This window comes from Myripristis murdjan, chromosome 22, assembly GCF_902150065.1.
Source record: "Myripristis murdjan chromosome 22, fMyrMur1.1, whole genome shotgun sequence".
Taxonomy (NCBI): Eukaryota; Metazoa; Chordata; class Actinopteri; order Holocentriformes; family Holocentridae; genus Myripristis; species Myripristis murdjan.
Genome location: NC_044001.1, coordinates 863,408 through 880,873, shown reverse-complemented (window position 1 = coordinate 880,873; position 17,466 = coordinate 863,408). Strand labels below are relative to the sequence as shown.

General features: G+C 45.4%; 2 protein-coding genes across 2 annotated transcripts; both read left to right on the top strand.

Annotated features, from left to right (window-relative positions):
* The first annotated feature begins 11,889 nt into the window (after positions 1-11,889).
* Positions 11,890-14,187, top strand: LOC115354087 (uncharacterized). Its single transcript, XM_030044263.1, has 2 exons — positions 11,890-12,208; positions 13,748-14,187. The coding sequence occupies exons 1-2, from the start codon at positions 11,923-11,925 to the stop codon at positions 14,176-14,178; spliced, it is 717 nt and encodes a 238-aa protein (XP_029900123.1). The 5' UTR covers positions 11,890-11,922; the 3' UTR covers positions 14,179-14,187.
* On the top strand, positions 14,187-14,865 carry LOC115354089 (zinc finger protein 436-like). The gene has a single exon (XM_030044266.1). It carries the CDS (start codon positions 14,232-14,234, stop codon positions 14,835-14,837), a length of 606 nt encoding a protein of 201 aa, XP_029900126.1. The 5' UTR covers positions 14,187-14,231; the 3' UTR covers positions 14,838-14,865.
* The last annotated feature ends 2,601 nt before the right edge of the window (positions 14,866-17,466 follow it).

The window sequence follows — 17,466 nt, the reverse complement described above, 5'->3', positions numbered from 1 at the left end:
TAATTAGTGGAATTTCTTGCTTTATCAATGGGGTTGGGACCATCAGTTGTGTTGTGCAGAAGTCAGGTTACTACACAGCCGACAGCCCTATTGGACAACTGTTAAAATTCATATTATGGCAAGAACCAATCAGCTAACTAAAGAAAAACGAGTGGCCATCATTACTTTAAGAAATGAAGGTCAGTCAGTCCGGAAAATCGCAAAAACTTTAAATGTGTCCCCAAGTGGAGTCGCAAAAACCATCAAGTGCTACAACGAAACTGGCACACATGAGGACCGACCCAGGAAAGGAAGACCAAGAGTCACCTCTGCTTCTGAGGACAAGTTCATCCGAGTCACCAGCCTCAGAAATCGCAAGTTAACAGCAGCTCAGATCAGAGAGCAGATAAATGCCACACAGAGTTCTAGCAGCAGACCCATCTCTAGAACAACTGTTAAGAGGAGACTGCGCCAATCAGGCCTTCATGGTCAAATAGCTGCTAGGAAACCACTGCTAAGGAGAGGCAACAAGCAGAAGAGATTTGTTTGGGCCAAGAAACACAAGGAATGGACATTAGACCAGTGGAAATGTGTGCTTTGGTCTGATGAGTCCAAATTTGAGATCTTTGGTTCCAACCGCCGTGTCTTTGTGAGACGCAGAAAAGCTGAACGGATGGATTCCACATGCCTGGTTCCCACTGTGAAGCATGGAGGAGGAGGTGTGATGGTGTGGGGGTGTTTTGCTGGTGACACTGTTGGGGATTTATTCAAAATTGAAGGCACACTGAACCAGCATGGCTACCACAGCATCCTGCAGCGACATGCCATCCCATCCGGTTTGCGTTTAGTTGGACCATCATTTATTTTTCAACAGGACAATGACCCCAAACACACCTCCAGGCTGTGTAAGGGCTATTTGACCAAGAAGGAGAGTGATGGAGTGCTGCGGCAGATGACCTGGCCTCCACAGTCACCGGACCTGAACCCAATCCAGATGGTTTGGGGTGAGCTGGACCGCAGAGTGAAGGCAAAGGGGCCAACAAGTGCTAAACACCTCTGGGAACTCCTTCAAGACTGTTGGAAAACCATTTCAGGTGACTACCTCTTGAAGCTCATGGAGAGAATGCCAAGAGTGTGCAAAGCAGTAATCAGAGCAAAGGGTGGCTATTTTGAAGAAACTAGAATATAAAACATGTTTTCAGTTATTTCACCTTTTTTTGTTAAGTACATAACTCCACATGTGTTCATTCATAGTTTTGATTCCTTCAGTGAGAATCTACAATGTAAATAGTCATGAAAATAAAGAAAACGCATTGAATGAGAAGGTGTGTCCAAACTTTTGGCCTGTACTGTATGTACATACACTTTTTGTTTTAGTATTTCTTTCTTTCTTTTTCTTTTAGATATGTTTGAAATAAAATTCATTCATTCATTCATTCATTCATTCATAGTGAAGTAGTAAAAGCTCACAGAGCGCAAGGAGCTTTCATTCACTCTGAAGCCCAACACACACCGGCGGCGCAGCATCGCAGTGTGTCAGGTGATGCGCGTCACCTGAAGCACCCAACACAAACTGGAGGCGTGGCGCTGTAGAACGTTAATAACCTTCCTCATGTGATAACTCCCCTGCTGACCTGCTGTGGACGTCTATAATTAAGGATATATGATAAGGATCCAACGCCCAGTTTTCATTGCATCACCTGGAGTTCAACACGTTTGATCTTTAAAAAATTATGACCAACATAATTCATTAGATTTCATTTATTTATTATACATGAAAATAATTAAACACAACGTTTTAGTTATGTAAAACTGCCATGACTCATTTAAAAACTGATTTACAGCAAAGTGAAGACAGTAATGTTTCAAATTCATGTGTTGACACCCAGTAACGTTACTGAAACTGGATTTCTCACCTGAAGAGCCAATTTCCGAGCTACAGCTCGAAAATACAGGAAAGTGCCACAGAAGCAGAGAAGAAGAGCAGCTACGGAAGCTGGGATGGACATCCAGAAGGGAGAAAATACGCTTTTTCAGGCGCGTTGACGCTGGAAATAGGACAGTGGTGTGAAAGGTAGCAGCGCGGCGCGTTGACGCGCGTCTAGCCGCCGCCGGTGTGTGTTGGGCTTGATGGTTTGGTAAAGCACTTTGGAACTTACCTTCACAGGTGTAATAGAAATATAAATTAGTATTTTCAGTATTATTATTAATGCAATTGTTATAATAATTATTTCATTGCTGAATTATAAATAAATATAAATAAATATCCAAAACACTGGAAATTATAGCTCCATTTTTTATTCTTTATTCAGACTGAGGCGCTGCTTGTTGTCAAAGAGCTGCTGTGCTTCTCTGGCCTCGGCTCTGAAGTCCAACCCCCATCTGACAGAGCTGGACCTGAGTGAGAACCACCTGCAGGATTCAGGAGTGGAGCTGCTGTCTGCTGGACTGGAGAGTCCAAACTGCAGCCTGGAGACTCTCAGGTCAGACTGCACTTTTTAATGATGACATGAATATATGGATATTGTTTGAATCATATAGCAGCACTAAATGTCTATAAGGCTGATATTGCTGTGAAGTATATGTTGTGCTTTTTTAAAGTCGGGGCTGCTGCTTATTTTAGTTTTTGTGAGGATGGTTGGTCAGGTTCTGTATCATGGATGCATGTGTGCTTTGTGACGTTTGACAGGTAACTAACAACCGTCTCATGTGTCAGGAGAGAGAGAGAGAGAGAGAGAGAGAGAGAGAGAGAGACAGAGAGAGAGAAACCTTATTCTTCATTTAGATTGGAGTGTTTGTGTGTTCTAAACTCGGTTTCTCTCAGAGCCACATGACTTCTATCAGAAAGAGCTGCTGAGGCGTCGGCTCCAGATCTCTGCTGTGATGTGAGGAAGAAAATCAAACACATCAGGGCTCATCAACTCCATTTGTCCAAAGGCCAGAATGTTGTTAGGCAGACACTGTGGGGAGCAGACTTTACAATAACAACATATTCATTTATTTAGGAATAATTAGACTGTTATTGTTTAGTATTTTCACTTTCTTACAAATGAATACCTGTATCAGTGTGAGCAGGCTGCTAGAAAACATGGCAAATCCATAATAATAACTAGTTAATAAATAGTTAATAATAACTAGATAGTGAAGTAGAAAAAGCTCTCAGAGCTCAAGGAGCCAGTTCACTGAGGAGTGACGCTTCACATCTGGAATTATGGAAATGTTATGACTGACAGGAAGTTTGAATCCCCTTTAACCGGTGTTGACTCTGTCATGCAGCGCCCTGATTGGAGGAAAATGTTGAGCCCATGCTTGCATGAAGATACAGCACAAGACTCATTCCATTCCTCAAAGACAGGAAGTGGTTTGAGCTTCACCTGTCAGGCTGCTGCTCTTCAGAGACAAGCAGCCAATCAGACGCAGCTCTGAGAGGGAGGCCTGACACAGATCTGCACTCTTCCTGTCTTAGAGTTTATTTTTATTCTTCATTCAGACTGAGGTACTGCAGCTTGACAGAGAGCAGCTGTGCTTCTCTGGCCTCGGCTCTGAAGTCCAACCCCCATCTGACAGAGCTGGACCTGAGTGAGAACCAGCTGCAGGATTCAGGAGTGGAGCTGCTGTCTGCTGGACTGGAGAGTCCAAACTGCAGCCTGAAGACTCTCAGGTCAGTAGAGGGGTGGAGTCAGTCCTCTGAGGTCAGTAGAGGGGTGGAGTCAGTCCTAGAGGGGTGGAGTCAGTCCTCTCAGTGAGTAGAGGGGTGGAGTCAGTCCTCTGAGGTCAGTAGAGGGGTGGAGTCAGTCCTCTCGGGTCAGTAGAGGGGTGGAGTCAGTCCTAGAGGGGTGGAGTCAGTCCTCTCGGGTCAGTAGAGGGGTGGAGTCAGTCCTAGAGGGGTGGAGTCAGTCCTAGAGGGGTGGAGTCAGTCCAGGCGGAGCAGCTTGGTTGCTTGGTTCTTGTGCTGGACACAGTCAGTGCAGGCAGCATTTCCTGGGAAATGTCCAAAGTGCTCAGTGGCCTCAGGACTGGACAGACAGACAGAGAGAGATCAGCCAATCAGAGCAGCCACAGTGTGTTGGGGTCATGTGACCTGCAGGTGATGATGATGATGATGATGATGATGATGAAGAGGATGATGGTTTTGTGTTCATCCCTACAGGCTGGAACATGTAGAAGACTGGATTCCAGCTGACAGCCTGAGAGGATGTGAGAACTGACACACACACACACATACACACACACACACACACACACACACAAACACACACACACACACACACACACACACAGAGCAGAGCTCCAGCTTGTCCAGGCTGAGTCGTGGGTTTGAATCCCACCTCAGGCCCTTTGCTGCAGGGCGGCCCCTCTCTCTCCCCGGCCTTTCCTGTCTCTCTCTGCTGAGTCCAGTCAAAGCTACAAGGAGAAAAACATGTTAGAAAAGGAGAAGACAGGATGAACAGATGTGGAGAGAAAGAAAGAAGCAGACAGGAACTCAATTAGAAAATTAGAAGAAAAAAATAATTAAGAAAGCAAATCAGTTGTAGTTTACTTTTGGTGTGTGAGTGAGTGTGTGTGTGTGTGTGTGTGTGTGTGTGTGTGTGTGGGGTGTGTGCGTGTGTGTGTGTGTGTGTGTGTGTGTGTGTGTAAGGGGAGGTGTATGATGAGGGTAGAGGGCAGGGGAAAGGACAGAGGGGGGTAGAGAAAAAGAGAGGGAGATATAAGATAAAAAACCTGAAGGAGAAAAAGGAGATAAAAAAGGTCATTTGTTTAATTGTTGATATGTTTTTGTTTTTCTCTGGTATTTTGGGTGGATATGAAATCTGCCTTGCAAACTAAACAAAAAATGAGCATTAAAAACAAAAAAACTAAACAAGCAAACCCTCTAAAACCAAACTCAGATTGAAAACACAAAGTGTAAAATGACATTAAAAATTAAAACTATAATAACCTTCTAAGAGCCAAGAGAGTGTGAGTGAATGAGGCTTTCTGAGGTGTGTTGTGTGTCTTCTCCCCATCAGATGCCTGTGATCTCACACTGGATCCAAACACAGCGAACAGAAACCTCCGTCTGTCTGAGGACAACAGGAAGGTGACGAGGGAGAGAGAGGAGCTGCTGTATCCTGATCACCCAGACAGATTTGATGAGGAGCCTCAGGTTCTGTGTAGAGAAGGTCTGACTGGGAGATGTTACTGGGAGGTCCAGTGGAGTGGAGACGTTTCTATAGCAGTGACTTACAGAGGAATCACAAGAAGTGGTGATGACTCTGGGCTTGGAGACAATGAACAGTCCTGGAGTCTGGAGTGCTCTGATTACAGCTACACTGCCAGACACAACAGTCAGTTCACCAGCATCTCTGTCCGTCCCCTTGGATCTGACAGAGTAGCAGTGTATCTGGACTGCTCTGCTGGGACTCTGTCCTTCTACACAGTCTCTTCTGACAGACTGAGACTCCTGCACACCTTCAGCTCCACCTTCACTGAGCCGCTCCTCCCTGGGTTTACTTTGAGGTCACTTGGTTCTTCTATTGAGGTGGAGCTGCCAGTTTCTCAGAAACAAACTCTGACCTGAAAGAGTTCAGAACATGTTTGGCTGATTTGTGGTTTCTAGTTTGTTTGGTTTTTATTGTATCAGGCATCTTGGTGGATAATTGTTAACTGACTGATTGGACAGGCTTGTAAAAATAATGAGTCATTATAATGTTTGTATATTCAAATCTTAATGTTGTGCAAAAGTGTCATTTAAACCTCCTCCTCTGATTGATTGATTGACTTTTTTTTGTATTTCTAGTCACTAAACACAGACGTGAGAATGACAGCACATTGCACAGTGGAGAGCTGTGACTGGAGCCCCTCTCCTTTTGTGCCCCTCCCTTCACCTGTTGATAAGATAAGATAAGATAAGATATTCCTTTATTAGTCCCACAGTTATGGAATCACCCCTTCCCCTCCAGTCTTTACGTGTTGCTATCTGCCAGTAGTATAGGGTGTGTGTGTGTGTGTGTGAGTGTGTGTGAGTGTGAGTGTGTGTGAGTGTGTGGGTGGGGGCAGCAGGGGGGTAGTTAAGGTGCTGAGAATGTGCATTCTAGTGCAGTCAGTGCAGTCCTGGAGAGTGTGTGGTCTGCTGGGAGCACTGCTTGTTATAGAGTCTGACGGCTGCAGGAAGGAAGGACCTGCGATAGCGTTCCTTCACACACTTTGGGTGAAGCAGTCTGTCGCTGAAGGAGCTCTCCAGTGTAGTTAAAGTGTCCTGCAGGGGGTGGGAGTCGTTCACAATCATGGATGACAGCTTAGCCATCATCCTCCTCTCACCTACCACCTCCACTGAGTCGAGGGGGCGTCCCAGGACAGAGCTGGCCTTCCTGATCAGTTTATCAAGTCTCTTCCTGTCAGCCGTCGAGATGCTGCTCCCCCAGCAGACCACTCCATAAAAGATGGCTGATGCCACCACGGTGTCATAAAAGGTCTTCAGGAGTGCCCCCTGCACTCCAAAAGACCTCAGACTCCTGAGCAGGTAGAGTCTGCTCTTAATGTGACTTGATCTCCAAGTCACATTAAGATGTTTAATGGTCTGTACCTGAGGTTTGACTTTCAGCAGAGTTGTATTTCATTTTGGACAGTGCACATTAATAAACACATGACTGTAAATGTGTCAGAGGCTTTTCTCACCTGCAGCCCCTGGCCAGGTGTTCCACAGGTTTCCTAAAACTGAAGATGACTTGAAGAGGGAACAAACCTGATTTGAACACAGCAGCTGGATGGCTGCTTTGTGTGACTCGATGTTGAATGGCAGGACAGGTTTGCTCTTTGTGGAGCTCGAGCCCTATTTCCAGATTATCTGGCATCATCCTCAGACGTAGAGAACATCATGTCACCTCTCACCTCAGTATTGATCCTGATATTGATTTAGCTGCAGGCCACAGCAGCGCTCAATGGGCTGATCGGCTTTGAAACACTAAGAAATGGCTGCTCTTCTGAAACGGACAGCTCGATGTAGACTCTTCACCGGCCGCAGAATGCAGCTGCAGGTAAACAACACAGCCTGTTGCTAGCTTAAGGAGCAGCAAAGTCCCATGTGGCAGCATCCAGAACAAGTCCCAGAAGAATACGACTGTCTGAGACCAGAACTATGGACATGCTCGCTTTGAGAAGCCCTTTTCAGGAGGAACATCTGAAGCAGCAGAGACTAAACTAAACGAAGACAGCAGAGACTGAGCCTCCCTCACAGCTGATGTACAGCACACTGTGTGTATTTGAATTGGGTGACGTCCTCTTTGATTGGATTAAAAATGTAAATATTCCTCTTCCTCTCTTGTTTTATGTTTGTGTGCTACGGAGCCGTGGAGGGCAATAGTATGTGTCTGCAGACCTGAAGACTGCAGATTCAGACCCGCAGTTCAGAGCGGCGCCTAATCAGTGGCGTGCCGCTGTTATTGATCATATCATTTACACATGAACAAACAGCTGGTAAATACAGGTAATGCAGACTCGAAATAATTTTCCCTCCATCCCTTTAAATGCGGCCCCTATGCGCTGCATGTAGTGCAGACCCACTCTCTGCGCCACTGCCATCAGGCTGGAGGAGGAGGCCCTCTGGGAGCTCCAGGTGAGGGCGGTGCGACCTGGCTACACCAGTTTGCGGAGTCTAAGCTGCCGGAAATTAAAAAGAAGAAGTAGAAGTGGCTTTCTCTGGTCTGCGGGTTAAAGTGTGTGTGTGCGGGTTACAGTGTGTGTGAAGTTTTTGCTGAACAGGAGACTTAATGCCAAGAGACTTAGGGTTATATGAGCAAGAGTTCTGCCCAGCAGTGGTGTGACCTACAACCCCAGTGTGGGCATTAGAAACATTTAGATTTACAATAATTGCAAGTTAAGGCAAAGAAGAAAAATGTAGATTTGGTAGAGGAATTCTATCTATATATAGAAAGGAAATATATGGATTACGCACAAGTTTACACTGATGGATCCAAAGACCCTGTATTGAATAGGACTGGTGCTGCAGTGGCAGTTCCTAGTCATAACGTAGGTATAAGTAATTATACAACACGTAGATCCGACCGAGCAATCTGATTGGTCAATCAGACGTTTAGAATGTGCTCAAATGAGCAATTGAAATGAAAAAAAAAAAACAAACAAAAAAAAACTCTTCACTGAAAATATTAGTCCGCCCGGCAATACTATTGCCAGAGTCTGTGTGGTTTCCATGGCAACACGAAACGTTTCACTGAAACCCGCATCAAAAGCCGCTGTCAGCTTTGTTAGCCTGCATAATGAACTGTTTGGTTGTTAATTTTGATTAATTTGGCGACTTAAATTTGGGTAAATGGCTGAACGAGGAAGACAAGACAGAAGAGAAAAAGCCGAGATACGAGAGTGACGAGTGAAGAGTTGGATCAGCTGGAGAGGTCAGGAAATGAAGCCGGTACGGCCCGGTCAATGTCTTGGGCCGTCAAATGTCTACAAGACTACCTGACAAACACCGGGCAAACAACTGATTTCACACCTGTAAGGAAAGAAGAGCTAAACAAGATCCTCCATGAATTTTATGGAGCTTTAATTTCTGTAATAGAGAATGAAATGCGGAGTCAGCACCACGGACAGTACCTGCTGAGGCGGATTCAGCACCACAGACAGTACCCGCCGAGGCAGATTCAGCACCACAGACAGTACCCGCTGAGGCCGATTCAGCACCACGGACAGTACCCGCTGAGGCAGATTCAGCACCACGGACAGTACCTGCTGAGGCGGATTCAGCACCACGGACAGTACCTGTCAGATTTTCCACGGAGATGTGCGGCTGGAACTTTGTTCTTGTTATTAATATGTTAATGTTATCAGTTATTAATTAGCCTATTAATCGTTATTAATTTGGTTATTCTTTATGAGTTTCCTAGGCCATTGATTTAATTAATTTGTCAATTTATTTGCATCTGTACACTGAAGTGAACTTTTAATAAATCAACACATCTGTGAAAACTGTTGTCTTTATTTCAGAGGTAAATTGATAACAGCCTGAAAAGGTGATTCTATAACTCTGTTCAGCCTTAATGTGACTGCTTACTGTCCTTACTTTTGCTGCTTAGCCACATTAATCGGAGCTGACGTTAAATTGGAGTGACACACCCCCAGCTGAAATAAAACATCTGCCGGTGAGTTTATGAAAAGACAGATGTTTGTTGTGCTGCCGACACTGGAAAGCAGTAGCCTGTATTTAAATATAACTGTTCATATAAGTTGGTTGTAGATAAAGATCAGCTGTGTTGCTGAGTTGCTGTCACGGCACCTGTTAGATTAAAAATGACTGAGAAATCGGCAGAAGTATAACTATCAGTCCATGAAAAATTTATTTTTTCCAGCGGATATTCTAGTTACAACATGATTGAGCTAGCAGAGCAGTTCTGTGTTGCTATATGTGGTATTTATTCAGTTTTGGGAAATCACGATGTCTAGAAAACATGATAAGCCCAAGTTGGCTGACTGACAACGACTAGTTACAGTCAGATCTCATGTATTTCCGCTGAAACGGAGAGAATGCTAGCAAAAAACTTTTATATTTTGAGAGCGAAATGCCCACAGTATGAATACATTATGATTATACATTTTATTTTGTTGGTAATAGTTGCATAATTGCATTATTATACTCGAGGGTGTGCTTGACCGTTAGTATTGTCACTTCAGCGATGCTAATAATAGACAATAATAATAATAACGGTCAAGCACACCCTCTCATGTAATAATGCTTAAGAGGACATCAAGCTTCCTTATACAGTTGAAATGTATGCAGTTAAGATGGTAATAGAATGGGTGGAGCAAGCCAAAGTTAAGAGAGCAATTATATGTAGTGATTCATCAGCTGCACTGCACAGCTTGAAGGATGGAATAGTTAAAAACCAAGAAATTGTTTATGAAATATTGGAATTGTACACAAGGGTGAAGAGAGGGGGCACTGAGGTGATGTTAATGTGGGTCCCAGCACATGTGGGTATCACTGGCAACTAAAGGGTGGACAGATTAACCAAACAAGCTCTGCTGACTAGAACTAGGACAAGAGATCATATTACTCCAATATTGGCTTCTTTACATTGGCTTCCTGTAGAATCTAGAATAGAATTTAAAACTCTTCTCCTCACCTATAAAGCTCTTAATGGGCAGGCACCATCTTATCTGAAAGAGCTCATAGTTCCTTATCATCCTGCCAGAGCACTGCGCTCCCAAAATGCAGGTTTATTGGTGGTTCCCAAAATCTCTAAAACTAGAACGGGAGGCAGATCCTTCCAATTCCAGGCTCCACGTTTGTGGAACTTCCTATCTCAGTTGAGAGGGCAGATTCACTCTCTATCTTCAAGAGTAGACTTAAAACTTTCCTTTTTGACAAAGCTTATAGTTAGGGTCGGCCCAGGTTGCCCTGGACCAGCCCTTAGTTATGCTGCTATAAGCTTAGACCAGGGGTGTCAAACTGGTGCCATGGAGGCCAAGAGGCTGCAGGTTTTCATTCCAACCAAAAACTCCACCAGGTGATTTCACTGATCACCCCACCTCCAAACAGAGAGGTGGGACTAATCAGTGAAATCACCTGCTGGAGTTTTTGGTTGGAATGAAAACCTGCAGCCTCTTGGCCTCCATGGCACCAGTTTGACACCTGTGGCTTAGACTGTCGGGGGACTTCATATCATGCTCTGAGCCCTTCCTCTTTTCTAATCTTCCTCTTCCCTCTTCCTTTCTTCTTCTTCCTGTCCTCCTCTATACCCCCCCCCCCTTTTTTTTTTTTTTTTTACTCAGTGCATGCTGTTGTTCCAGAGTCCACTGCCCCTTTGCTTTTGTTGTGCCTTTTGTGTCCTGTCTAGGTCAAACTGTCCTGCTCATCCTGGAAGGTCATCCAGCTGCAGACGAGAAGGCTGGATGCTGCGTGTCACTTCCATCTACCTGTTCAGGATACCCTGCTGTTTCTGCTGTTGTCTGCTGTTCCAGTTTCTCCTTATCTCCCTGTCTCTGTCTCTTTGTCTCTCTCTCTCCCCTTCCCACCCAACCGGTAGAGGTAGATGACTGCCCGCCCTGAGTCCGGTTCTACTTGAGGGTTCTTCCCATTAAAGGGGAGTTTTACCTTGCCACTGTCGCCAAGAGCCAAGAGCTCAGGAGGGAATCTGTTGGGTTTCTTGTTTTCTTTTTTTTTTCCTACTATAATTTGTAGAGCGTGGTCTTTACCTGCTCTACCTGTAAAGTGTCATGAGATAACTTCTGTTGTGATTTGACGCTATATAAATAAAGTTTGATTGATTGATTGATTGATTAAAAAAGAAAACATAGAGGTTAAAATTAAACTGTCAAAAACAGAAGGGACCACTGCATGGAGGGGAAGCATGAGTGGGATCAAGGGACTAAAGGAAGATCGCTGTATGAAATACACAAAAGAGTGGGGACTGGAAGGAGCAGGGGAGGAGACAGGAGAGAGGAGGTGATCATGACAAGGCTGCGTATAGGGCACAGTTATCTCAATGGGACTGTCCACATGATAGGGAGGCACCCAACTGGACTATGTGAACAGTGTCAGGAAAAAGAAAATGTAGAGCATGTAATGATTAGACGCAGGAAATATGAACTGGAAAGAAGGGACATGATGGAGGGAATGAAGAGAGAAGGAGTAGCAGGAACAGGCTTAAAGAACATAACTGAGGGTGGTGAGAGTGGAAGAGGGAGAAAGTTACTAGTAAACTTTCTAATAAGGACAAAACTGATAAAAAGAATATAGAGGATGGAATATTGTAGGGGTTGAATAACCCCGATAGGTGGCGGTAATGCAACGATAAGGATGCAAGCTGCCTTTAAACACCAAAGACGAAGAAGAAGAGGAAGAGCTGTGTGTGTGTGTGTGTGTGTGTGTGTGTGTGTGTGTGTGTGTGTGTGTGTGTGTGTGTGTGTGTGTGTGTGTGTGTGCGTGTGCGTGTGCGTGTGCGGAGGAAGATGCTGCCGCTGCAGCTGCTGAGGGTGTCGGTCCATGAGCGGATCAGCGCCGCTGCTGCAGACTTTCTGCTGCTGCTGGAAAAAGGCAGAGAAGCGGCTGAGATCCCGGAGCTGAGAGCGCTGCTCACCGAGCGGCTGACGGCGGCCGCGGAGGAGATTGTCGGCCTGTTGGAGAAAACCGTGGCGGAGTACGAAGACAAAGCTGAGCGGGCAGAGCAAGAGATGTGCCGCCAGAGGAAGCTGCTCAACATCCTGCTGAAGCCCCAAGTCAGGCTGCACAGAGCAGGTCAGTCAGTCAGTCAGTCAGTCAGGCTGCACAGAGCAGGTCAGTCAGTCAGTCAGTCAGTCAGTCAGTCAGTCAGTCAGGCGGCTGTCGTGTTGTTAGCCTCGCCTCGCTAAGTGCTCGGCTAACGGCAGGCCGGCCTCATACAGTCACAGTGAGGGGAAAAAATCTCACAGTGTATCCATTTTTTTAATTTTATTTTTTCATGTGGTGGAAAATGGCTTCCATCTGGGGGTTGGTGCTAATATTTTGCAGCGTTTGGCAAAATCCCAACTCCATCTTTTTTTTAGTTGCTTATAATCTGCACATATACTCTGCTACTTCTCATATACTCATATACATTACTTAGATATGTAGATATCCACACACACACACACACACACACACACACACACCAGGTGGTCAGAAAGAAATAGCCCGTCGAGCATTGGAATGAAATAACAATTTGAGAGTATACAATAAAGTGCTGTGTAATAAATGTGCAAAGACATGAACCTTATGGGAACTGTAATTATACGCTGAAAGGCTGTAGCAAATAATATAATTATGACTCTTGTGCAAAAGAGCACAGATAAATCCTCGTTATACTGATGGGAGTCGTCGTCCAAAGAGCACCTGTTGCAGTAGGTTGTTGCCCACGGTGCAGGGCAGGGTGTTGGGGTGGCCCACGGTGCAGGGCGGCGTGTTAAGGTGGCCCGTGGTGCAGGGCGGGGTGTTGGGGTGGCCCACAGTGCAGCACTGACCCCTTTACTGGCCCAGGGGATGAAAGTCTTCCTCAGTCTCTCTGTTCTGGACTTTAGAAAATACAGTCACATCCTGGAACAGAGGGCTCCTCGCCTCCTCTCCTCGCCTCCTCTCCTCGCCTCCTTGTGTCTTAGCTCCGCCCACAGGAGCTGGGAGGCCTTCAACAAAATGAGACCTCCTCAGTCCCTCAGCCTCATGTTAAGGCACCGTCAGTCACTGATGACGTGTTTCTCATCTGTAGTTTACTTCCTCTACTGAATTCTCCCAAATACAAAACCTGAAGCGCTCCAACAGAAATGCAGTAAATCCTCTGTGATGCCCCGTCCGGGCCTGTCCCGCACACGACATGAAAAAGCCCCGTCTTCTCCCCGTCGTCCCAAGCAGCCACAAAGACACATGCGCTCAATATAACAAATGTTAATGTATTTAGAATGTGAAAGTGATAATAAATACGGTAAAGTGATGTAATCAGTAATCAGTACAACCTGACTAAACCAAAAGAAGCCAGACGACAGCGGCTCGCCTCCCTGGCTGATAAAAAAACAGGAGAGAACCAGGTGAAACCAAACTGGACCAACTCCAACTCAGTTTAGGGCGTGGCCACACGTTCAGTGACGTCAGCAAACACATTTAAAGTTTTAATTATTGTTCCTGAAGGGCTTACTGCTTTTGATTCATTGTTTTTATGTTTTGTGTTTTTAGCAGTTGTTATTTTTGTGCATTAGGATGTCATGCTTTGGGGATATATATTATATTATATTGATAAATAAATAAATGTGTCCTTGGTGTGTGTTCCAGTGATGCCTCAGCAGCTGCTGGTGTGTAAAGAGGAGGCTCCCCCTGAGCAGCAGGAGCAGACCCCCAGCCTGGACCAGGAGGAGCCAGAGCCCCCGCCCATTAAAGAGGAACAGGAGGAGCTGTGGACCAATCAGGAGGCAGATCTCACCACGTTCCCCTTCACTGCTGTGAAGAGTGAGGATGATGAAGAGGAAGCTCCGCCCTCACAGCTTCATCACAGCAGCTCCACTGAACAGATGGAAGCAGCCAGGAGGTCAGATCCAGCTGCTGGTGTGGAGACGTCCGACTCCTCTGAACCTGAGACTGAAGACAGTGAGGACGACTGGAGAGCGAGCAGAGAGCCTCAGGCGGCTCCAGAGTCCCAGGACAGACTCCTCAGTGAGGACACAGCTGACACCCCCACAGAGTCCACTCAGAGAGCAGACAGGTGACCTGCTCACTTTGTGGCAGGTGTTTCAGCGGGAGCTCTCGGCTGGACAGACACATGAGGATCCACACGGGGGACAGACCCTTCAGCTGCTCTGTGTGCAGCAAACGCTTCAACCAGCAGGAGCACCTGAGCCGACACATGGTGACGCACAGCGGGGAGAAGCCGCACGGCTGCAGCGAGTGTGGAAAAGGATTCACACAGGTGAACGACCTGAAGGTCCACATGAGACGTCACACCGGAGAGAAACCCTACAGCTGCAGCGCCTGTGGGACGAGCTTTCACCGCCGGGACTGGCTCAGGAGACACCGGTGTGGCGGCGAGCCGACAGAGGGGAAACCTCACGGCTGCGGCGCGAGCGACGGGACGGACGCAGCCGTCCACGGCGGGGAGAAAGCGTTCAGCTGCAGCGTGTGCTGGAAGAGATTCTGCAGCAAGAGAGACACGCTGAGACACATGAGGACGCACACGGGGGACAAACCCTTCAGCTGCTGCGTCTGCAGCAACACTTTCAGACAGAAGTCACACTTGTCCTTACACATGAGGACGCACACCGGGGAGAAACCCTACAGCTGCAGCGCCTGTGGGCGGAGCTTCAACCGGCAGGGACACCTCAGAGGACACAAGTGTGCCGGCAAGAGACGGACCGGAGAAACGCCATGACGTCCAGCGGTTTAGCGGCCTGTGTGTGTGTGTGTGTGTGTGTGTGTGTGTTCACATTCATAACAGCTTTTCTGAATTTGGTTTGTATTGAATAAGTCTGATTGAATGATTGTGATGCTACATATCAAAAACTCATTTAAATTGTCTGAGCTGCAATAATCTTTATTGTTCACATTTAATATTTCCACTGAGGGTAAATGTGCTTTTTGTGAAAACTTTTCTAAAGAAATGAATTTGACTTGTCCCTCAGAGGCTTCCAGAGCACCAGCCTCCACTTCACTTTGTGCCTTGAAACTTTAACACACATCTGATCCTGATTAGCCCTGAATTATCAATTAGTTTTACTCTTATTTCATAAATAAATGAATACAGAACTCTTGGTTAATTTTCTGGTAATATTTTATCTTTTTTTTTTTTTAACTGATGCACTTTTTGTGCTGATTTCCTCACAGCCTTTCCTCCATGTTTTTGAGAGCTCGGGTTTTACAGGTTTAATATTTTGTGCAGCAGAAGGCAGCAGCTGTAGGGAGGAGAAACATTACTGAGCCGGAGGAGTGGGGGTAATATTCCACAAAAAAAAAAAAAAAAAAAAAAAAAAAACTCAGATATTCTCTAAGATTAAACTCACAAAGTTATGAGAAAACCTCAGATATTCTGAGAGTAAAGTCATGAATTTCCAAGACAAAAAACTCATATTGTCTGAGACTAAATTCACAAATTCATAAGAAAAAAAAAAAAAAAAAATCTGAGATTATAAACTCATAAATGTAGAAAGAAAAAACTGACAATCCTCAGCATGTGGACTCTGAAGAGACGTTGCTGTGACTTGGGCCGATTCAGAAGAAAACAATCTGCTGATTCTGGGTCAGATCAGCAGGATCTCCTTGTTCCTGTAGACCACAGGTGTCAAACTGGTGCCATGGAGGCCAAGAGGCTGCAGGTTTTCATTCCAACCAAAAACTCCAGCAGGTGATGTCACTGATTAGTCCCGCCTCTCTGTTTGGAGGTGGGGTGATCAGTGAAATCACCTGGTGGAGGTTTTGGCTGGAATGAAAACCTGCAGCCTCTTGGCCTCCATGGCACCAGTTTGACACCCCTGCTGTAGAATCTGCTGAGGGGATCAGCTGCAGGCCTGAGACACGGCCAGCAGGGGGCAGCACATGAAAACTGAAGAAGCAGAAGAAAATGTGTTTCTCTGAGGTTTTTTCTCTGCATTTTGCCCCCGTCCCTCGGCTCCATCACTTCTGTGTTAACCAGGTGAGAGTTTCTGAGTGAAGGCAGAATAAAGGAGTCAGACAACAGACGTGATGTTAGATGTTTATGTTGAGTGAAGCCGAGGAGACAAACAGCCTGGAAACAGTCAGCGTGTTGACAGATTGATGGCCTCACACTCCTGCAGAGGAAACCCCTGCAGCCCGTCGCCCTGCTGAAGCCCCGTCCCAGAGACTCTCTGCACGTCCCACAACGTTCCTCTGATCTCCCCCCAAAGCGAGCAGTGCTCTCACTCCTCCTCCCTCTCCTCCAGCCGCTGGTTTCCATTCATTCCACCACGATATGAACATGAACTCTGAGAAATGTCGAGGACTTTGTTCTCTGCAGAAGCAGAACATTATGAGGTGGAAACTCACACTTTTGGTTCTGTGATGTGAAATCTGTGGTTCCTTCGCAGGATTTGATCAACAGTTTGTTGACGTGGAAAATGTGAACGAGACAAACATTAAAAATCACTGGGACGGAGCTTTAAACTGGGACAGGAAACAGGAAGTGAAGGTTTCTGATGGATCACCACAACTGTCTTATTTTATCCCAAAATCGATCAATAGACCTGATCAGAAAAAGCCCTCTGTCTCTGAGGTGACACAGCTGATCGCCTTCCACAACAACAAAGTTAATGAGCTGCTTTAAGACTCTTTGACAAAATGGATCAAATAATGCCTAACATTATTCAAAAGTGTTAAATAAAACCATTAAAAGAGATTTAAATACATGTGGGCCATGAAGGGAGCAGCTCTGAGGATTCCTTCATTCCAGGAGAAATTTACAACAACCTCTGGCTCCCGTAGTGTTTCCAGAGTTTACATTCGGAAATATCATTTCACTGCAGAAAACCTTAAACACATTATCAGGAAAAAAAAAAAAGCCTATGATCTAAAAGCCATTCAACAGAGCTGCTACTTTGCTTTAAACTCCAGAGCATTCAGAAGTTTGTTTCCAAAATGACAAAAAAAAAAAAAAAAAAAAAAAAAAAAATCAAATCTTTCTTTAAAATAAAGAATAAAGATTTACGGTGGCTGGGTTGGCTGACAGATTTCAGGATGTAAAACTGGGCTCCCACTCTGCCACATTTCCCTGAATCTTTAGTCCTTTTTTCATGCCGACAATTTGGAATTTCAGTGACGAATAATTTTATTTTCTCAGTGGTACGTATAATTTTATTTTGCTCACATTCTTATGAAGGTTTATCACTCAATATACATATATATATATATATATTAAAAAAAAATCAACATTAGGGCTGACAACATTCAATAATATTCAATAACTGGTCCTGAGAAATCTTCAATTCTCAGATTTTTCTGGACCTGAAAGAGACCGTCCCGGCTGTCAGGACACACACACACACACACAC